Raw genomic sequence first — 21,186 nt, 5'->3', positions numbered from 1 at the left:
ACTTTCAAAATAAATCTATCAAAAAGTAGATTTCCATTCCGCTGTTAGCTCCACCTTCTCATGAAATATTACATGTAATTCAGAACATTTTCCACGTAAATCAAATTACCCGAAAACTCTGATGGATTTCTAGATCTTTGAGCCAGTTTTTAGCGGTCTTGCAGACTGCACTTGGTGGTGATAACCAGAGAGATACACAAAATGCAGCGCTTACAACTAGACAAAAACGTGTACGATAATTTACAGAACGGTTTTCGTGTTCGTAGTTCACAAAAAAGCTCGATAAGAACCCACTGAAGAGACCCCTTAGGAGAACAGAACCCACACCCCATTAGCATGTTTCGGAAAGAAAGAGAATTTCACGGAAATTTATGACGCTGACGAGGAGGACGGAGAAGCACACCTTGTCTTTGGGGAAAGGTAGTCAAAAAAAGGTGTCACGTGCGGCGGGGACAGACTTGTCAAAAATCGTAGCTGGTCGAGACGAATGCATAATGCCGCCGAGGCACAGTTGGTAAATGATAAAAAAGCTAAGGCTAATCGCAGAATGCGGTCAACAAACTTGTTCTCAGTCTTGTTCTGGGTCTTGCTCCGATCTGGTTTAACAAGTGGGAGTAGCTCAAGAGTGGGTGCTGCTGCTGCTGCCATCGAAATGCAGTTCAAGTAATGTGAAATATAATAAATTTATTCAACAAATCGACTTTAGCGCTGCTGCTTTCGCTTCTTGTACAGCCGCTTCCTCCGCTTGTTGTCCCGATGGATGACAATCGCCGAGATGACCAGAAAGACCAGGTAAACGATTCCGGTGATGTAGCAGCGCATTGCCACCTTGGAGTACGCCTCGTCGGCACTCTCCTTGAACTCGTCCGGACTGCCGAATTGTCCGGAAAGCGGCAGGTCGCCCACCAGGACCAAGGAGTGGATCGAGAAGCAGGCGCCCAGGATGATCAGCATAAGGACGGCCCAGGTGCTCATAAACAGGCAGAACTGTGAGCACCGTCTCGCACAGGCCATCTTTTTTTCAGGCAGTCTCACTCATTTGGAATCGGACACACACTTTTTCTCTGACAGTGTACGCGCTCGCCACTGTGACCGCAACAGGTGCCGAGTTCAAAGCCGACAGACAGGTGAACAGAAAAATAGTAAAATAAAATCGAAAAAATAGAAAAACGAGCCCGCTATATGGACAACCTTGTGCGATTCCAGCGGCATTAGATCTGAGCGGTTTTTGGTTTATGGTTTGAGTTCGGTTCAGGTGCCACTGCCTCTCGCTTTCAGTTGTGGTTGGAAATATGTATATATCGAGGGGTCTAGAGGTTTATTCAACTCGATCTGTCCCGATCTGATGGACAGCTGACAGAGCTTTTGCTATATATAGGAGGAGAGTGCTTGCAGAATGAAACTATTTTAAAGAGGCTTAGAGAATGATATATATATTTTATATTTATTAAATAACAAGCCTAATGAACTTTACAGTGCTATAAATCAGTATTTAACAGATTAATAGATACAATTCTCACATCGGCAACTTTATTGTTAGAGCTAATTTAATTTAATTAAAGCAGTTAATTTTTTATAAAACCATATAACCAAAATAACCAGAATTACATTTTGATAAACTAAAATTAACCATAACATTTAAATGGCAATTTCAGCAATTAAATCCTTCATTAGCTTATATAATTTAATATTTAAATAAATATATAAAGGCTTATACCCCTGATTCCACCACATCTCCATTATTTATAGAACATCTAGTAATATTTTCAGGAACTGTATATAGGACACCCCAAGAAGCTGATTCATAAAAGGGCAAGAGCTCTCTTCGATCTAGATTCCTCGCATGATTCACCGTGAAGCTATTGCCTTAAAAATAAACTTAACTAAAATAATTTAGCAACAATTAGCACAACTTACCTCTAATCGTCTGCGTTCTCTCCTCAAGAAAATAAAAACTAAACAAAAATCAGCAGACAATCACAATATATATATATATTTTTTGCCGTAGAAGCAAAAACGTTGAAGAAGCCGCAGAAGAATCCACAAATAAAGTTTTTACGAGTTTCGAGAAAATCCGTTACAAAACATCAAGTTGTTGTGAAAATTCATAAGTCGTTTTCACAGTTGCTAAACTTTTTTGTTTGTTTATTTTTTTTTGCACTCCGTTTGTTGGTTATTTAGGGTTTTATTTATTTGTTATCATTATTTTTTCTGTCGTTTGGGGTTTTATTTATAGATTTCTTTTATTTTGAAAGAGAGATAAGAATTGATTTTATTAAAATAAGAAAATATAATTTATTTTCATAAGCCTCCGTTTTGGCAGTAAGTCTTATTTTAATTTTATAAATTTATAAAGAGTTCTTAAATGTGAAACTTTAAAAATAAAATTTTTTAAAATTATAAATTGTTTATTATAAACCAGAATACACTAATTTGAATTTACAAACAAATTGATTATCGTGTAAATTTGGCAATCTGAGCCCAAAAGCCCCCAACTCTAATTGAGTAAATTGATCGTATGTTTCTTTTTTGTAACTCTAGCTGCGGATTTCGTTAGGCTTAAGCCCCCCCCCCCTGAAAAAAATGGGGGTCAAGTCCATTAAGACTTAAGCTTAAACCCGATCTCACCCAGCGCAAAGGCCTTGACATTAGGGCGTTATTTGAGCCCAGTGAACTTGGTAATATTACAAGTATTACAAATCAATCAATTCCCCCTCTCTCTTTGACTCCCTCGTGTGGAATAACAGTTATTTCTTTATTGACTTTGCACATTTCTTCCTGCAATTGCACAAACACAGTTGTTTTTCTTTCTTTTTCGATTATCAGTGCAAGCTTGGAGAATAACAAATAAAAAACAGCTTAGTTTGGAATTTCGCTTGAACTTGTCACTACTACTATTTATTACACTTTATGCGCTTGAATTCATTTTTACATTTTCCACAAACTGATAACGTCGAAAGCTTCACTTGTTCCAATCTTGTTTTTTTTCTGGTTTTTTCGTTCCCTTTCTATTGTTGTTCTTTGCTCTTGTTTGCACTACAAAATTTAATAAAAAACACAAAAAACACGCACTCCCAATACGAAAAAACACGCTTGAAGTTGGGCAGTTATTCAAAACGCGGGCGTCACAGAGAAAACAAAATAAAGTTTAAATTTCGAATTGTTCGAATATATTTTCCGACTCCGACGACGACGAATGGAACAACAAAATCTGAGCACGAGTTTTGTTGCGCTTCGGCTTATATAGTCGACCAGTACAGTGGGACGAACAGGGCAAATCAGAGACTTAATTTAAAGGAGTAATGGAGCTGAATAACTTTCTTGTATATTGTTATAATGTTTTTTTTTAACATTAAAGAACTTATTTTAAGGATTTCAGACAACAGTTTAGGCCAAACAATGATCTTCTTTAGAATGTACACCGAAAACCAAATGTTTTTAGAAGGGACCCAAGAGATTCCGTATTACTCGTAGACTTCTAAATATTTGTTAATACAATAATTAGAGAAAATTGTTCAAATGATCAATTATGCCAGACAGAAAATCAATTTTATTTGCTGGTTAACAACTAAACGCCCCACTGTACACTGGTTGAGCGCTTGAGCGAAAGAGAGTGGAATCTCAATCTTACTCTCTCGCTGAGCGCAACAAGTGGAGCTATTGAGATAAATTGAGTGAAAGAGTAAATGAGCGACAATAGTAAATATTACCAGAAGAAATATATTGTGAAATGAATAATAAAATATATTAATTTTGACGAATAACAAAATATATATTAATAATAGCTAAAATAATAAAAAACGATCATTTCATTCATATATGTTAAAAGGAAAACTACACCCTTTTTAAATTTAGTTATCTTTATATTATTTAGACGTATGAAGACGGGAATATAAAAACAATAAATAAGCAAAAAATGCTTCTGACTGTGAATATAAAACCCCTTTGAGGGTTTCTTTTACAATTTAAATATTTATCCATAATTTTCTATGATAATTTTTGGGAATATGAAAACGTAAAAATATCATAACTAAGTCAAAAAAGCATCAAATTCAATGCGGTAAGCTTTTTTATGCTTGTTTTTTCTATGTTAACAAATCTGCATACTTACTTTAATTTTTTAAGAGATTCAAATTTTTAGCGATTTTTGCCAATTTTGATGATGTTACCCCTTATAAAATTTTGAAAAAAATAAAAAAATTTTTTTTCTTCCAAAATGTCTAGAAAGATTCTCCTGTTAATGCTGATCAAGAATATATATGATTTATGGGGTCGGAAATGACTCCTTCATTACTTTGCAAGCTTTTGAATAAAATTGTAAAATTCTGCTAGGGTAGAAAAATAATCTTAAATTTAGGTGGTAAATATTTCATAGCTATCAATTACCTCTCACAATTTTACAGGGCGTTAGATACTTCAATATTCGTTCTGACAACAACAGCGTGCTCTTAACTTATAATGCAATTAAAATACCTGTTAAATGGAATGCATTATGGAAGCTCTTAATAATCAGATACGACAGCCTATATGTCGGGCAAGTGGTTTTAATCGAAGCATCCACTCACTCTCACACATTTGCATCCCTTAATGTCAGAGTTGAAAGGACGACGACGCTGAAGGACAACTACCGCCCACCGGAAAATCCAACCACATAAAAAGTTGAAGCACCACAGCCCACCTGTTGGGTGGGTCGGTCACTCTTGAATGTAGTCCACGTGGCATTCAAAATTCGTGCAAAGGCCAAAGTGCAGCTGGAAATGTGTGCTTTTTTGCACTCTTATCTCCCAATGTCAGTTGCAGATAGTTTCTTTGCAGCATTTTCATGTTATGTTACACACTGGGGAAATATTTGTTAAAATATTGTAAGTTTGATTAAAAAAATGTACATAAAAATAAAATTTTAAGACTTTCTTTAAAGTAAAATATTTTTTTAGAGTATATTCAGAATGTATTTACTTGGCCAACACTTTCGTTAGTTAACGCTCCAAACTTCCCACTCGTTGGCCAATTAAAGCCCAACTTTTATGGCAAATTAATCGCTCAGAGCTGAGAGCTATTTAGACCTTATTAAAAGCAGATCTTCGGAGCGATTCTGACTGCTTCTGAATTGGCCAAATCCGCTTAATAGTTGGCCAAATTAGGCAAAGCAGCGATCGATGTGGGATCGATCTAAACTATTGATTACCCAAACGGTGACTTTCGCAGCGCGGATTTCCGCTCCCAAGCTACTAGAATTTCGCCCGCTAGATACCCATTAGCCACTGACCACTGATGAGAAGAAGGTCACCGTCACCCGACACCGCCAAAAGGATGACAAGGGTTTGCTGCTGCCGATTAGCATGTTAAAGGCGGCTGCTTAGGGCCTATAATTAAGCGACATAAACTTGGGTATTAGGCGCTAAATAAACAAAAAAAAAAGGGGGAAAAACAAAACCCTACAAAAAAACACAAGAAGTTAAGGTATCGAGTGGGAGTAGGAGGTGCGCCTCTTCTCGATTTGCATAACTGTTCGTTTTGGGCCCAGAAGTCGGGGGCCATGGGTTTGGGCCCCGGTTATGGGTATTGCTATTGGCCGGGGTATTGGCTGCGGCATTCGAAACAGAACGGAGGCAAACACACACACACACACATTCAGGCATTTACCTGGGCACTGCACCTGTCCACATAAGCGACACCAGCAACGGTCCACGTTGGGCTTTCATTTGCTGGCTAGGAAAGAGTAAACAGCGCGCGTCGCTTCTTTGCCACCCCAAAAGATACCCTGTAAAGTGGGGGAAAATAAAGTTAGGGAATCTAGAGGAGAAGATTTTATATATATCTGAATAATATTATAATTATTATTAATGTATTTATTCATTTAAGAACTAACAGTTTCTAATATAGCAGCGCTAAAATTAATATAAAACTAATATAATAATGTTCCTAAAATGTTAGTAAATCCGATACTAATATTATTAAAATTTTTAGTGATATTAGATTATTTTAAAAATTATAATTTGTGCAGTAAAAATAAAAAAAAATTATAGAGCATTCAAACTTCTCTTTTTTACCTGCAGACTTCACTTTCTTCGTTCTTATACGTTTTTTTTTTCGTAAAACACAAAAGAATTTCCATCAATACTGTCAATAGTGCTGCTACAACAACAACAACATTAACATTAACACTGCACTAACAACAGCAATAACAACAAAAGCAATAGCAACGACACTCCTTTTGGCGTTGTGCGTTCTTCGTACTTCTTCTCCTCCTCAGGTCGGCTCGAGAGAGACTTGGCCAAGACGAATTATGGCCATTAAAGCTGCTTGGGGTTTTAAGTTATTAGGCAACTTGAATTTCAACCTGCACTTGACAAACGCACAACGCACAAAATAAATAAAAACCAGAGAAAAAGTAAAAGAATCAAGAATGTGCCGCCCTTTAACACCTAAGCATACGAGTTTATTTAATTAAATAAATAAGAGTTTAAGCTTTAGAGTTCAGTAGAGCTTCTATTTTAAATTAAGAGCACTCGAATTTTGTTTCTTGAATTTAAATAAAATGTTCCCTCCTCGAATGACGTTTGTAAAATAGGATTTTAAGGTCAGTGGTCAGTCATGCAGAAGCACCACCCACTCACCTGTTGGATTCCGAGGGTTGACCACCATTTAACCCCTTCAAATCGGTGGTAACCCCATCGATATACGTCAATGTATACTATACGATTGTGTGCATTTATCATACGTCATTAACTCCAGTGACTTTGATCTAAATTTAATCGAGTCGAGAGTCTCTGGGTCTTTTTTATTGATTGGGATGAAGCGATGCCTTTTTCTATGGAAATTAGGAGGAAAATCAATACAGGAAGGGGGTAATATTAATGTATCATTGTTAAATTGAAGAATATATTAGGTTAATTTATTTATTTAAAATTTAAGCTATGTGTTTAATTTAAATTAAAACCAAGGGAAAGCTTTAAAGAAAGAAATCATATTAATTAAAGGTTAGAAATTAAGGAATTACTATTAAGTAATTATGTAGGTAATATATACGAAATATAGGTATTTTTTAAAACTAATTTTAATAAAAAAAATACATAACCATCATTTCTAGGTCAAAATTCTATTAACAAAAATAATTTAACATATTCCTTGCTTTTCTTAGACCAAAATATTTTGAAAATGTTGCTTTTAAAATATTTTTTGTAATTTTAAAATATTTTTAACATTTTTATTTTAAATTTAACATGGCTAAGCGACGCCTAGTGTTGACATAAAGTGGCTGGAGTTTCCCAAAACAACATACAGGGGGCGATTTTACATCAATCTTGTCTCAAAACGTTGAAAATTAAAGCGAAGCTTTCCCCTAAAAAACCCGTTTAAATTTAAATCCATGGAAAATAAAAAATAAACAAAATAAGGCAAATTTTGAATGAAATTTTGCTTGACAAAATGGTAAACAAATCATTAATCAAGACTTTTGATTAATATAAAAAACCATAAGCTATCTAAAGGCCTCTTAAGAAACTGTCATCCAGAAAGTCACTTCAACTTGGCCCATTACCAAGGCAATAAACGTTTCACAATCGACCACGATCACCGCTCGATGCAGTTGTCATCCCATAAACAAACCACTTACCACCGAAAATCCTGTTGGGGACAAAATACAAACAAAAAGGCGAGAAAAATGCGAGTGGAAACTGTCATTGGCTCGCTTTTAAATGGGGAATTGCCAAATGCAAAATGGCTTCAGGTCTGCACAGAAAGAAATTTAACCTTTGAAATTATAAAGTATAAAATAAAATCAAGATTAGCTTACTGGAAATCCTCACTCTATTTTGAATAATATTGGGACTAGTTATAAAAGGTATTTTGATATATTAACCCGGTATCTTCTTTATTAATAAATAAATAAAATTAAAATAAAATAAATTACTATCGATATTATATTGATTTCTTGATTAGTTCTTTATTAATATTCCACAAAGTAACATCAATAAAGGTCCCAAAAGGCACAGAAAACATTGAGAAACAAGAAAGAAAGCTAACTTTGGCCAGCCAAAGTTTGTATACCCTTGCAGGTAACAATTAAAATATATCATAACTAAGCCAAAAATGCATTAATTTCGATTCGGAAAGCAGTTTTGTGTTAGTTTTTATTAATTTAAAAAAACTGCATACCAAATTTAAAATTTTAAGAAATCAACATTTTTGGCCATTTTTGCTTATTTTAATGATGTAACCCCTTATCAAATTTCGCAAAAATGGCCAAAAAATCGATTTTTTCCGGACATGTCTAGAAAGATTCGCATGTTAATGCTGATCAAGAATATATATGGTTTATGGGGTCGGAAATGATTCCTTGACTTAGAAAAATATTATTTTGTATTATAATCGGATTTTTTATATTAAAAAACTTTTTGATTTTTTTTTAAATTAAAAATATCATAACTCGGCCAAAAGAGCATTAATTTTAAATCGGAAAACTGTTCTGTGCAAGATTTTCTACAGTTAATAAATCTGCATACTTCATTTAAAAATTTTGAAAATTCAATTTTTTATCAAAATCAAAAATTTTAATGATGTAACCCCTTATAAAATGTTGAAAAAATGGCAAAAAAATCGATTTATTCCTGACATATCTAGAAAGATTCCCCTGTTGATGCTGATCAAGAATATATATACTTTATAGGGTCGGAAACGCCTTCTTCACTGAGTTGCAAACTTCTGACTGAAATTATAATACCCTGCAAGGGTATAAAAAAAAAACGAATCCCAATCCTCTAATCTCAAGTTTCCTTTCAGTGTCCCCTCGAATCTCCCCTCCCAACACTCACGTCATACTTTGTAGGCTCCAAGTTTTTTACGGTACGGAAAATCAAATCCATTTCCATGTCCACCACGATTCATTCATTAATTCTCAGGCAAAGCGTCATAAATGCCACGCTGTTTTCAGTTTGTTTTTCCTCTTGGCTCGTTGATTTCGTCGTTTGTTTTTCTCATTTAATTAAACCTGCGTTTTGCCATTTTGCAACCGTTTTTTATTTGGTTTTATTTTGTATTTTTCTGAGGCATTTGCAAGTCAAATGTGGCGGCGTTAATTAATTGAATTGAATCGACAAAAATAACGCATACGCAGCGTGCAACGCGAAGAATTCTGCGCTTGTGCGTTGCACTGGGCATTGGCCATTCGAATTGGGCAATGGATTGATTCTTTGGCCAGTGGCTAATTAGGCCCCGTCATCCAAAATCCACGACATTTTGCACCCATTTTGGAGCGCACGCCCGTCCAACCAAGCCAAAAGCAGAGACTTGGCCAAAAGGGGGGGACAGAGAGATCACTGATCGATCAGCCTTAAATCGGCATTTAGTCTTTGGCAATTTGGCATTCGAGTTTGCCACCCTTCCACGCCATCTGGAAAATTGCTTTCCACTAACGAAAAATGTGGGGCAGTGGCTGCTGGTTAATCTTTTATTTATAAAGCGACTCGCACAATGATCTGTCCGCATCGAATTGGACATGGAACACTTGTTTGGCAGTCGCCGGCTCAGGCTCAGGTTTAGGCCAGGCACTGCCAACAATTGCCGAGCTATTGACTTAATATTTGCTAATAGATTTCCCATAAATCACATTCCATTGGCGTGATTTATATGCATGAACTGAGCCGAGACTCTGCTGTCTCCCCGAGTGTGTATTTTTGTGTATATTTCGTGTGTTTCTTCTAAGAGATGTTGCTTTGGTGTCTCTCGGACACTCTCGAGAGGAAACTTCAGCTGGTTGAAGTGCCGAACTGTCAAGTTGCATGCCCCAAACTCAGGGTATTAATATGAATTGTTTGTTAATTTTTGTAGCATTAGATTTAACACTTTGAGGTCTGCTTGAGAAAGTGATAAGATTGAGGATGTAAATCGAAAAGAATAGGGATAGAAAAAATATAATCATACACTTAATATCATATGTATAATATGGTATGGTTAAACTATCGTATTTTTGATCGAAAAAATATAGAAATTATTGTGCAATAAATCAATACTTTGTTTAATTAAAGGTTGCCAAGAATAGTTTAAAGAGGGCTCTTAAAAAGGGGGAGCCCCAAGTTCAAGTCCCTTCTCTATTTTACTTACTTCTTTACAAGTTAACCCCTTAAATATTGGACCAACTTTATAGACCCCTCTCTCAATCCCAAGGGGTTAATCATGGCGGCAATAAAAAAAATCCCACGAGCTGCCAGATGCTTGATCGCATCGCCTCCCATGTGAGGCAGTGGAACTGGGGCTGGGATGTGGATGTGGATATGGACTTCCCCCCTCGCATATACTATGAGTTATAGTAAGTGTCCTCGAGACGGCGTGACTGCGATTGCGACTCCATCTCGGCGCTCGCCGTCTCCAGTCTGAAATCGCCCATCAAATATGGTCAAATGTGGCACGCAGCGGCATTCGAGGCACGATAAAAAGATAAATCTTGCCCAGATATTTGGCAAGCGTCGTCCGTCCATTATGCAATTTGGGGAGAATTTCCCAGCGACACCGAAAATTGAATTTGGAGAATTATAGCGAGAATGGCAGCGAAAATGGCAGCGAGAATTGCATAGAGAATTGCTTTGAGAACAATTAGACGACATTCTCCAATGGCTAATTAAGTTGTTAGAGCAAGGCTGGATGCCTTCGAGGGGTGTGGCTTCCAAAATTGGGCTCAGCTCTAATCAGTGAATTCAATTAGCGCGCGCGGCTTTCCAATCTCAGGCTCCCCCGAGCTGGGAAATGCCGCCTTTCCTGCGACTCCTTTGCCGGCAAGTGGTCTGCCTTCAGAGATTGCAGCTCCAAGCTCCTAAGCTCCCAGCTCCCCGATCGCGTTGCGTCATCCGCTCTCGACGAGAATTGCAGTTTCACTTCGGCGCAGCCGAGATACTTCACAAATTGGTGCTGCTTTGGCCCGCTTTTGTTGACTGCTGCTGACTCTGCTGACTGTTTGTCCGACGACGTCGACGACGCTCAGATCGAAATCTAGTCAAGATCTGTCCTCCAGTCCGCCGCCGTCCACTGTCCGACCGCTAGAGGAGTGCGTCTCGTGGTCGTGGCAGTATAAAAGTAACGCAACGCACGCAATCCACTTACAGTCGCTATTCTCCCGCCAAGCCAAGTGATTCGAGATCCCGACGATCCAAAAGCTGCCATGAAACTGTTGGTGAGTTGAGCAAGGATTTAGTGAGACAAGAAGCTACACACAGGGAACCCTCTTAAAAGGATTTACATGTATCAATTATCCTTTTTCCCTCCTGCAGATCCTCACCACTCTGCTGGCTGTGGCCCAAGCCGCTCCTGGTCTCCTGGACTATGGTCTGGGCCACACGGCGCCGGCCATTAGCTATGGCCATGCTCCTGCCATCACCTATGCGGCTGCCGCGCCCGTCATCAAGTCCTATGCCGCTCCAGCCATCAGCTATGCCCATGCTGCTCCAGCCATCAGCTATGCGGCTGCCGCGCCCGTCATCAAGTCCTATGCTGCTCCAGCCATCAGCTATGCCCATGCGGCTCCTGCCATTAGCTATGCTGCTCCCACGGTGGTCAAGTCCTATGCAGCGCCCGTGGCAGTGGCTGCTCCAGTAGTCAAGGCGGTGGCAGCTCCGGCCACCAGCTACTCACACTTCAGCTCGGTAAGATATTGATATACCCAAACTTTATGAAGGATTTATGAAGGAGTAAATATCCCTTTTTGTAGGTCGTCTCCCATGCCACACCCATTATCAAGTCCTACGCCGCGCCCATTGCCGTCAAGTCGTACGCCGCTCCGGCCATCAGCTATGCTGCTCCTGCGCTGGTCAAGTCCTATGCCGCCCCAGCTATTAGCTATGCCGCTCCCGCGGTGGTCAAGTCATATGCCGCTCCGGCCATCAGCTATGCAGCTCCCGCCCTGAGCTACGGCGGCTACGATGACCATGGCTATGGCTATCACTAAGCCTGCGCTTGATACCAAAACCGCTCCAAGTCAGTCCAAGTACAAGTCCCAGATCCGGAGCGGGTGGAACAGAGAGAGAGAGATCTGTAGAGTCGCAGCAGCCGAGGCACGTTCACCTTTAGTATTCTTCACCCACTTGCCCACGTCCAGTAGTCACTCACGTCCTACCAGGATCTGTCCTAGTTCTGTTTACTTCTTATTTATTTAAGGAAAACCTTAAAAAAATTAATTATTCTCTGAAATGCAAACACAATAAAGGAAAATTTTCATTTTTCACAAGCCACTCGTTATATTTACGACGGCAAAGATGACGATGACCACAACAGTGCTCAGGTTGTTCAAGATCTTGGCCAGGTGGGGCCAGGGTTTCTCCTGGATGTCGCAGAAATCATTGGCCTGAGGGATATATACTTAAGATTTTACTTTGTAAGGTTTTAATAATAACTAAACTCACATCGGCCAATCTTAGGCCGAGAATGCAACGCAGGACATTGCAGTTGATTACGGCTGCCAGGCAGTCAGGAGCCTTGGCTCTGGGTGGATGCAATTCCAGCCACAGCAGGCAAATGTGCAGTATATAGCAGTAGCTGGTGGTAATCATGACCACCTTGTAGGCAGACACTAAGGGGAAATAATAATTTAAAATTAAGTACATTTATGAATAGATTTTGGCTTACTTATGGGCGGCACATAATGCGGGGAGGCGTGGCGCGTCAAATACATCATTCCCCAGGCGGTGATCAGCAGGGCAAGCAGAATCAGAGCACTCCTTCGAGAAGAACGCAGGACGAATGACAATATCAGGAAAATCTGACAGGCTATAAAGAAAATATTTGTTTATAAAATTAACTATTTTAAATATATTTCTCTTTTCCTTACCAATCAGTGGCACATAAAACACGGTCATGTAGAAACTACTATTCCTCTGAATGGTAAACTCAATGGCCACATCTCCGGCCATTGTCTGGAGCGTGCTCTTCTGGGTATATCTATTCGCCGAATCATTGCCCACTTGCACCACGGATATGTCGAGGAATGTCCAGCCCGACGGAGTGTTCACATGCTCATTGGGTGCCACGGGGCTGTGCTTTTGATCGTAGATTAACGCCAGATTGCCCTGGTTGTCACCCTCCTGGCCGATCAGGCCCAACTCGATGTCGCATGTCACACGCTCCTTGGGCCAGTTGCGTGCACTGTCCACACACCAACTGGTCAGCTGCAGGTTGTTCACATACAGGGTGACATTGCCGTTGGAAAAGACACGCAGCTCGTAGGATCGCAGCACCTCGTCCATGGAGTCCAGGGCGCCATTAAGGACACGCATGTGCGGAGTCCATATTTGCAAGTCGCGATGCTCAAAGGATTCCAGATAGCCAAAGTCGGCGGGATTCCAGCGCAGTCGGTTGTCCTGCCAGTGCTAAGGAGTGAGAATCTGTAGGTTATTATTTTTATCTTTCACTTATATCTTTTCATATCTACCATCAAGAATCTCATGCGAGTGCGGAGCAGGGAGTTGGTCATTTCATAGGCCAGTGAACGCGTTTGGAAGTGGAAAGGCAAGGAAGTGAGATTGGCTGGCAAACTGGCATTCTCCGCCTGTAGATTCAGTTGAGCCAGCAGTTTCTGCTCCGTCGTTGGTGCCTGAACATCAGCCGATATTTCATGGCCTGCAATATATTAAGGCTTGTGAAAACTTTACCCTTAAAAATCAATCATAGGATTAATTGGGAGATCAAAATAAAACTATAAACTTAAGAGAAATACAAAAACCCAGTTAAAAAACTCATTGCCTTTATAATAATTGATGTTAATCCTCACCAAATCCATCGAAACCGCAATCGTAGAACCACCTGGCGGTATTTGTTCCAAAGGAACTGAAACTAATGTAGTTGATGGTCAGCGCAGAGGCATCGATGAACTGCAGCAGGGGCTCCTTCTTGAAGCCGGGAATGTAAACAAACAGCTCGGCATCTGCGAAGGAGAGATATATGGATGAATCGTTTTGGGAGAGTCAGATAAGTCCCGAGACTCACTCTGCGTCTGGACAATCTCAATTGGCGTTGGGTCGTACAGAGATAGCAAGTTCCGATCTTGATTCGTGGACACGCGCCTGACACCCATGGCGGTGCGGATAGCGGAAAATGTATTTCCGCCGGCTCCTATCACTGCAAGGCAGAGGGTAAACCATATCAAAACGAAGCCCGTATGGTAAAGTTAGGGGTGTCCCAGTAACCTCCTCCCAATGAAGGTTTATTTGTTATCTCAAATGAAACAGAAGCAATTAAAATATGATATGCCTGCGGTTGTTATAGGAAAGAAACCCATAAGTGTTCTAAATAAAACTCTAATTAGGGGAAATATATACAGTAAAACTAAATCTTTTTATATACTAAAAAAATAATTTTAAAAAAGCTTAGAATTCAAGTTTGTGGCTCTGAAAAGTTTCATATCTTTCAAGACATGTATTATACTAAGTCTTTATCTTCAAATGTCAAGTTCATAAAAAGTCTTTATCGCAATTCCAAAAGAAAACGTTCAAAGCTATGAGAAAATCACAGATTTTAAAGGCTTCTTCTCTTTGAAATCTAGATGAATTCTTCTGGTACTCTGAGAAATATGTTTTCACCTGATACTACCTACCGATCTCATATACCCGGTCGTTCGGTCTCACGTGATTCGTCACCGAGAGCAGGATGTGGGCATCCATGGTGGTCAGGACGTAGAACTTCAGGTGCAGTCGCTCCCCGGCCTTCGCCTTGTTGTTGTCCAGGGAGTTGACCATAAAAAAGTCCCGGTAGGCATAGCCCGCATCCCGTATAGAGTAGCTCTCGCAGGAGTCCAGCTGGGCAAAGCTCACGTTGTACTTGCCATGGGCGATCGGCGGTGCCAGGCACAGCACAGCCAGTGCCACGGAGCACTTGATAAGCCAGGAAGTGTTGTCACACATCGTGCTGGTCCGGTTCTTTGTTGATTTGCTCTCAGAATTGAACTAACGAGCGCTCGCGGAAAGTTACTTTGAAATGCCGGGCAGTTATCGATCGGACAGTTATCGATCTACGATAAGTTTGTCGATCGATTGCTATCGCTCGATAGGAGAACGTTAAATAAAAGTAGCTTGTTATTGGGAGTACTTGAAACTTCTGCTTCATAATATGTTTTGAATACACTTACATCTAGGTATTTCAGTACACATTTATTCTTATTTTAATAATACAAAATAGTTTTCACGCTCGAAAAAGCTTCCAGACCTGCCGGCAAGAGTGACCCTACTCGCAGTATATTCGCACTCACCGCCTGCGGTCACACTCGGCCACTGACCTGTTATCAACAAGAACTCTGCCACTTTTGCCTTGTTTTAGTTAAACTTTTGGGCCTTGATCCCAAATACCGGTGACTCCAGGTGACCCCCACTGGCCATGCCCGATGAGACGCAGGATTCCAAGGCGCAGAAGTTGGCCGCAGCGAGGAGAAAGGTGCGAACCGGCGGCGGCCTCGCTCACAATTGTTTTGCTCTTGTGACGTGGACAACATATTGGGTCTCTAATATTGATTTTGTTTTTGTGGACACAGCTGAAGGAATACCAGCAGCGCAACAACAACAATAATGGACAGTCGGGAGCCGCAGCAGCCGAGGAGGCGGTGTCGCAATCGCACTCGCACTCCTCCACCGTCAGCATAGCCAGCAACTTGTCCGAGCGCTCCGACAGCGAGCCAAATGTGAATGGCAGCGGTGGATCCGGTATTGTTGGCTTTCAGCAGCCGGATCCACCCGCAGTCCTGCCCACAGCGGCATCTTTTTTCACCCAGAGCGAGCCGGAGGCGCCGCACAATGGTGGCCTTATAGCCGCTGCCGACCCCTCCAACCTGCAGGCCATTCAGGTAATCATTGCGGAGAAGGCCCAGCTAAATGCGGAGCTCACCAAAGTTCGTCTGGCCTGTCGCGAGCGTGACCTGGAGCTGGAGGAGCTGCGCACCCTCAAGGAGCAGACCCAGCAGCGCCTCGAGCAGGTGCAGCAGCACTGCCAGGATCAGCAGTCCGCCGGTGAGCAGCAGCGCCAGCAGTACGGTCAACTGGAACGCCAACTGCAAAAGTCGCAGGCACAAATCCGGGATCAGCAGTCCCACCTCCACGAGCTGGAGGCCCAGCTAAAGCAGAGCAACCTGCGACAGGACGAATTGCAGCAGCAGCTGTCCACGAAATCGAATGAGCTGGAAATGGCCCAGCTAAAGCTGCGCCAACTCTCCGACGAATCCAGCATCAGCGCGGACAACCGTGTGGAGTCGCTGGTTCAGACCCAGTACATGTACGAGCAGCAGATCCGCGACCTCCAAGCCATGGTCGGTCAGCTGACGCAGGACAAGGAGCAGGCGGGGGCGCAGTACCAGAACTACGTGCAACACCAGAGCAGTGAGATAGCCAAGCTCAATGAGCGCAACACGGAGCTCGCCGAGGAGCTCAACTCTCTGAGAGAGCGCGAGCGCCAGCTGGTGGAGCATGTGAGCGGCCTGGAACGGGACATACAGAAGAACCTGAGCCTGCAGGCGCAGTTCAAGGAGGCGGTCAGCCAAGAGCAGCCGTTGCCCAAGGAGGAGCAAACAAGCGACGAGCAGGTAAGCCGAAGCATTAATTAAGTCTTCATGGCTCTAAAATCTCTTCCAGATCGCTTTGCAGGCAGAACTGGCTTCGTTGAAGGAGCGCCTCTCCGACCTCGATTTCGAGCGTCATGAATTCCAGCTGAAGATCAAGTCGCAGGACGACCAGCTGCAGCTGAAGGAGTCCGCTCTAGGCGAACTGGAGCAGCAGCTCGAACGCCTGCAAGCCGTGCAGCCGGATCAGACCAAGCTCCTAGCCACCATGGAGTCCGACAAGGTGGCCGCCTCCCGTGCCCTCAGCCAGAACGTGGAGATGAAGCAGCAGCTGGACGAGCTGCAGCAGCGATTCGTTCAGTTGACCAACGACAAGGCCGAGCTGGTCATCCGCCTGGATGCCGAGGAGTTTGCCAATCGCGAGATACGCCAGAACTATGCAAGCATGGAGCAAAAGCTGCAGGCCACCGAGGAGCGCTTTACGTTCAAGGACGAGGAGATGATCCGGCTGTCGCACGAGAACGTGGAACTGCAGCGCCAGCAGTTGATGCTGCAACAGCAGCTGGACCGCCTGCAGCATTACGAGGTGCGTTGACTCTTCCTAAACCTTGAACTCGATTGAAAATTGTTACTCTTTCTCCAGGCCAAGGCTTACCACAACAGCCAGGAGAGCCAGGCAGGCGAGACACTAGAAAATGATGCTGAAAAAGAGCATAATCACGATCACAACGACCATGGGGATCATTCCGGCCATTCACACGACCACTCACATGATCATGCCGGCCATTCACACGACCACTCAAATGAGCATTCCCACGAGCACTCCCATTCGCATTCGCAGGAACCCAACCACGGGCACAATCATTCACATGATACCAACCACAGACCTTCGACAGCTGGCGGCAGCCTGCCGACTGCCGAGGCCGTGGAGCGTCTGCAATCGCGCTTCACCACACTGATCAGCCAGGTGGCCGACCTGACCGAGGAGAAGCACAGCCTGGAACACCTGGTCCTGCAGCTGCAGAGCGAAACGGAGACCATTGGAGAATATATCGCCCTGTACCAAACGCAGCGACGCATGCTCAAGCAGCGCGAGTACGAGAAGGCCGCCCAAATGCGCCTTCTCCAAGCAGAGCGCGAACAGTTGCGCGAGAAAATCGAGGCGCTGAACAAGTTGGTGAGCAGCCTGGGCGTGGAGCCGCCAACACCAACAGGTCCCGGCCAGACCCTTCAGCCACACGAAGCGGCAGCAGCAGCAGCAGATTCTCCCGTCGCCGACGAAGGCGAAAACTCGCAGCAGATCATTAACAAGATACAGGACATCATCAGCGAGATCAAGGAGAATACGGAGCAGCCGACACACAGCCATTCCCATGCCGGCGACCATCTCAACTGCTGCCTGGGCAAGTTCGAGGTGGTCTGAAAAGTCCACAGACTGCTCGCCAAGTGCAATTATCGCCTGCTTACGTATATCCATTAATCATTTTTGCTACTGTATTTAAATTTGTAATTTGTAAACAGCTTTCCCCGCGTCTTTTGTAAATGTTTCCAGCGCATTGTGTCCGCGAGTGAACCTAGTTTGTGCATCTGAGAGGAATCTACAACTTGGACCCCCAACTAAAACGTATTATTAAACAATCGACATGACAATATTGCATTTTCTTATGGGTAATGGTTTTTTTGCACAGCTGATTTCGCAACACATGAATTTCTTTCGGTTTTCTATAAACCCAATTAGATTTTAATTGTTTCTTTTCGGGTGAGGGGAATAACAATGGTGATTAATTCTCAATAAGAAATTCAGCAATTTTCATTGATTCCCAGCCGAGTCGATCTAGCCATATCCGTCTGTCCGTTTCTACGCAAACTAGTCCCTCAGTTTTAAAGCTATCTGAATGAATCTTTGCATATAGTCTTCTGAATACTCTCATTGGTATATATGTCGGAACGGGCCGGATCGGACGACTACATCATATATCTGTCATACATATAATCGATACATTTTTAGAACAAATACTATTACTTAGGTGAAATGTTATAAAACAAAGGTTGCTTTAAATATGGTTTCAAATTAATCCATTTTTCAATTTTTATTATTATAAGGTGACATACATACATATTTTCTACAAAAGTTTACAAAAAAATGAAATGAAAATAAATAAACATAATAAAAATATTAAACAAAATGCCTTATTCTTTATTTTTTTTCTTTCCCACTGATGGGTTTCGCAACTTATCCCTTAGGCTGGGCTCCGATAGTTTCGTGGGCCGGCACCTGCGACTGGGTCGTTGATTGCTGCTGCTGCTGCTGTGGCAGGTCGTGGACAAATCTGTCGTTTGCTCCGCTCCGGGCTCGGATTTTAGTTTCCGTATTCTCACCGTGGGCTGGAAAATACTGCTCCTTGCTAAGATCTCGCTCGTCTCTTTTGCGGTAGTAATTGTATGCTCTGGAGACGACCTATTGGCGATCGGAGTGCTGGTGTTGGAGGCTCTCATGTGAAAATTTCGTTCAAACAGGCTACGTTTTAATTGGCTGGCCTGCGACCTAAACGAGGGACTGCCCATCAGGGAATCGTCGCGCTTTGGACTGGCCGGGGTCAGCACCAGCCTTGGTACCTGTATGCTGGGCTGCTCCTTGGTGGCGTTATCTGTATCCAAGAGCAAGGGCTCTTTGGCCCGAGCGCTCGACCGGGTCTTCATTCGGCCACTCGCTTTAACATTTTGATCGATTAAGCGAAGAGGTCGTCGTGGCGGACTGAAATTATCAAAGGATGAGTCGGATGAGCTTGTTTCATCTTGGGTGAGATCCAATCCGAGGGAGTAATCAGCCATTATCGTCCCTGCCAAGGAGTCGTCAACAATGATCTCCTCATCGGAGGAGCCATCATTCTCTACATTCTCTTCCCTTCCTGGTAAAGGCGTATTCTGTTAGAAAGAAGAGATGGGTTAATAATCCAGATACCGTGGTTGTATACCTTACAGTGAGCTTAGGATCTTTATTTGGTTCCTCCGGTACTATGCCGGGGCAGGTTTTGGGGCTGCCAGCCAAGGCGCTGGCGCTGGCGCCATCATTCGCTTTCTGCACTACCCTTTGTGGAGTCGTGGGCTGCTAGAAAGAAGAGATGGGTTAATAATCCAGATCCAGATACTCAGACTGTAGAATTTACCGCGAGTCCAGGCACTTCCTTTGGTTTTTCCGTTGTTTTGCCGCGGCGTCTGGTTGGGGAGAAGATTTTGGAGCTGCCAGCCAAGGCGCTGGCGCTATCCTCCGCTTTCTGCACTACCCTTTGTGGAGTCTTTGGCTGCTAGAAAGAAGAGATGGGTTAATAATCCAGATCCAGATACCCCGACTGTACAATTTACCGCGAGTCTAGGCGCTTCAGTGGGTTTTTCCGTTGTTTTGCCGCGGCGTCTGGGGCTGCAAGCCAAGGCGCTGGCGCTGGCGCCATCATTCGCTTTCTGCAGTACCCTTTGTGGAGTCGTGGGCTGCTAGAAAGAAGAGATGGGTTAATAATCCAGATCCAGATACCCCGACTGTACAATTTACCGCGAGTCTAGGCGCTTCAGTGGGTTTTTCGGTTGTTTTGCCGCGGCGTCTGGTGGGGGAGAACATTTTGGGCTTGCCAGCCAAGGCGCTGGCGCTATCTTCCGCTTTCTGCACAACCCTTTGTGGAGTCGTGGGCTGTAAGATAGCAGAGATGGGTTAATAATCCAGACACCCCGACTGTAGAATTTACCGCGAGTCTAGGCGCTTCAGTGGGTTTTTCCGTTATTTTGCCGCTGCGTCTGGGGCTGACAGCCAAGGTCCTGGCGCAGGCGCTATTATTCGCTATCGGCACTAACCTTTGTGGAGTCGTGTGCTAATAGAAAGGAGAAACAAACCAGTTGAATAATCCAGTTACTCTGGTTCTTCTCTTTACCATGAAGGAAGACTCTTCATTTGACTCCTCTGATATTACTGTGAAAGCCAAGGCGCTGGATACGTCGTTCTCTATCTCCGCTCCGCTTTGTGATGAAGTCGTTAGCTGTTAGCAGAGAATCGTGGGTTAATAATCCAGATACCCTTGTTGTAAGCCTTACCGTGATTTTAGGCGCCATGTTTGGTGCCTTCGCCATTGTGTCGCGGTGTCTGGAGGGGGAGACGGTTCTGGTGCTGCAAGCCAAGGCGCTGGACTGCCTCATTTCCTGGCACATTTCCTTGGAGCTGCGACGCCGCTGGCCGGCTGGCGATTCCGGCGGGGTGCTATCCGCCAGACTAGCGAGATCAATATCCATGCGCCGCATAAAGCACTTAAGAAAGCAGATGTGATCTTGCCGCATGCGGTAATTCTCCAGAATCCGGGCCTGCCGCAACTCCATGTTTTCGCGTCTCAGATTTGTCACTTCTTTCTTGTACAAACCGAGCTCCATGCGCTGCTTTTGGACATGGTCCATTAACTGCGCGTTTAGCAGTTTATATTGCTGTTCCACTTTGGAAGCCATTTATTGCTTTTATTTCGCATTTACAGTTTACAAAAGACGGACGCAGACGCCAAGTTGTTTGAATTGTCATATCAGTGTGACCGTGGGCTGGAAATGAAAACAAACCTTTGGGACAGAGAAAAAAACTGTAAATGTGTATAAATACTAATACACGACAGTCCGGCAACACAGCGTACACAGAA

The 21,186-nt window shown here is 43.0% G+C and overlaps 6 protein-coding genes across 13 annotated transcripts in view; 2 read left to right on the top strand and 4 right to left on the bottom strand.

The window, feature by feature from the left end:
* Positions 1-3,188, bottom strand: part of a (arc) — a 43,304-nt gene extending 40,116 nt beyond the window's left edge. The window contains exons 1-2 of the mRNA XM_017181668.2: positions 3,073-3,188; positions 1,918-2,240 (exon numbers count right to left, since the gene is read on the bottom strand). The gene's annotated coding sequence lies outside the window, so the exon portion shown is untranslated. The remainder of the gene's footprint in view (positions 1-1,917; positions 2,241-3,072) is intronic.
* Positions 665-1,114, bottom strand: LOC108085200 (ribonuclease kappa-B). Its single transcript, XM_017181709.3, has one exon. It carries the CDS (start codon positions 1,012-1,014, stop codon positions 703-705), a length of 312 nt encoding a protein of 103 aa, XP_017037198.1. The 5' UTR covers positions 1,015-1,114; the 3' UTR covers positions 665-702.
* A 7,020-nt stretch (positions 3,189-10,208) lies between the features above and the next one.
* On the top strand, positions 10,209-12,094 carry LOC108085066 (cuticle protein 16.5). The gene is made up of 4 exons (XM_070284415.1): positions 10,209-10,306; positions 11,116-11,164; positions 11,262-11,633; positions 11,699-12,094. The coding sequence occupies exons 1-4, from the start codon at positions 10,209-10,211 to the stop codon at positions 11,933-11,935; spliced, it is 756 nt and encodes a 251-aa protein (XP_070140516.1). The 3' UTR covers positions 11,936-12,094.
* A 24-nt stretch (positions 12,095-12,118) lies between these two features.
* NtR (neuronal acetylcholine receptor subunit NtR) lies at positions 12,119-14,907 on the bottom strand. The gene is made up of 8 exons (XM_017181578.3): positions 14,576-14,907; positions 13,969-14,100; positions 13,754-13,906; positions 13,415-13,602; positions 12,815-13,352; positions 12,613-12,753; positions 12,390-12,556; positions 12,119-12,331 (listed from the first exon to the last, which is right to left on the bottom strand). Exons 1-8 carry the CDS (start codon positions 14,880-14,882, stop codon positions 12,209-12,211), a joined length of 1,749 nt encoding a protein of 582 aa, XP_017037067.1. The 5' UTR covers positions 14,883-14,907; the 3' UTR covers positions 12,119-12,208.
* A 207-nt stretch (positions 14,908-15,114) lies between these two features.
* LOC108085206 (Golgi matrix protein 130 kD) lies at positions 15,115-18,172 on the top strand. 2 transcript variants are annotated; one of them, XM_017181731.3, is made up of 4 exons: positions 15,115-15,408; positions 15,506-16,546; positions 16,608-17,108; positions 17,166-18,172. In XM_017181731.3, the coding sequence occupies exons 1-4, from the start codon at positions 15,352-15,354 to the stop codon at positions 17,943-17,945; spliced, it is 2,379 nt and encodes a 792-aa protein (XP_017037220.1). In that variant the 5' UTR covers positions 15,115-15,351; the 3' UTR covers positions 17,946-18,172. The 2 variants fall into 2 exon arrangements, with proteins under 2 accessions (XP_017037220.1, XP_017037219.1); XM_017181730.3 differs by having other exon boundaries at positions 15,118-15,408; positions 16,596-17,108.
* A 409-nt stretch (positions 18,173-18,581) lies between these two features.
* mei-S332 (meiotic from via Salaria 332) lies at positions 18,582-21,136 on the bottom strand. 7 transcript variants are annotated; one of them, XM_070284338.1, is made up of 8 exons: positions 20,603-21,136; positions 20,443-20,547; positions 20,260-20,382; positions 20,070-20,204; positions 19,886-20,011; positions 19,690-19,827; positions 19,503-19,631; positions 18,582-19,447 (listed from the first exon to the last, which is right to left on the bottom strand). In XM_070284338.1, exons 1-8 carry the CDS (start codon positions 21,002-21,004, stop codon positions 18,713-18,715), a joined length of 1,893 nt encoding a protein of 630 aa, XP_070140439.1. In that variant the 5' UTR covers positions 21,005-21,136; the 3' UTR covers positions 18,582-18,712. The 7 variants fall into 7 exon arrangements, with proteins under 7 accessions (XP_070140439.1, XP_070140442.1, XP_070140441.1 ...); XM_070284341.1 differs by having other exon boundaries at positions 19,690-19,824; positions 20,603-21,134; XM_070284340.1 differs by having other exon boundaries at positions 19,503-19,628; positions 20,603-21,133.
* Positions 21,137-21,186: the final 50 nt, after the last annotated feature.

The sequence above is a fragment of the Drosophila kikkawai genome, chromosome 2R (assembly GCF_030179895.1).
Source record: "Drosophila kikkawai strain 14028-0561.14 chromosome 2R, DkikHiC1v2, whole genome shotgun sequence".
NCBI classification, from domain to species: Eukaryota; Metazoa; Arthropoda; class Insecta; order Diptera; family Drosophilidae; genus Drosophila; species Drosophila kikkawai.
Note: the sequence above shows the minus strand (reverse complement) of the source record. Positions and strands in the feature narration are given on the sequence as shown.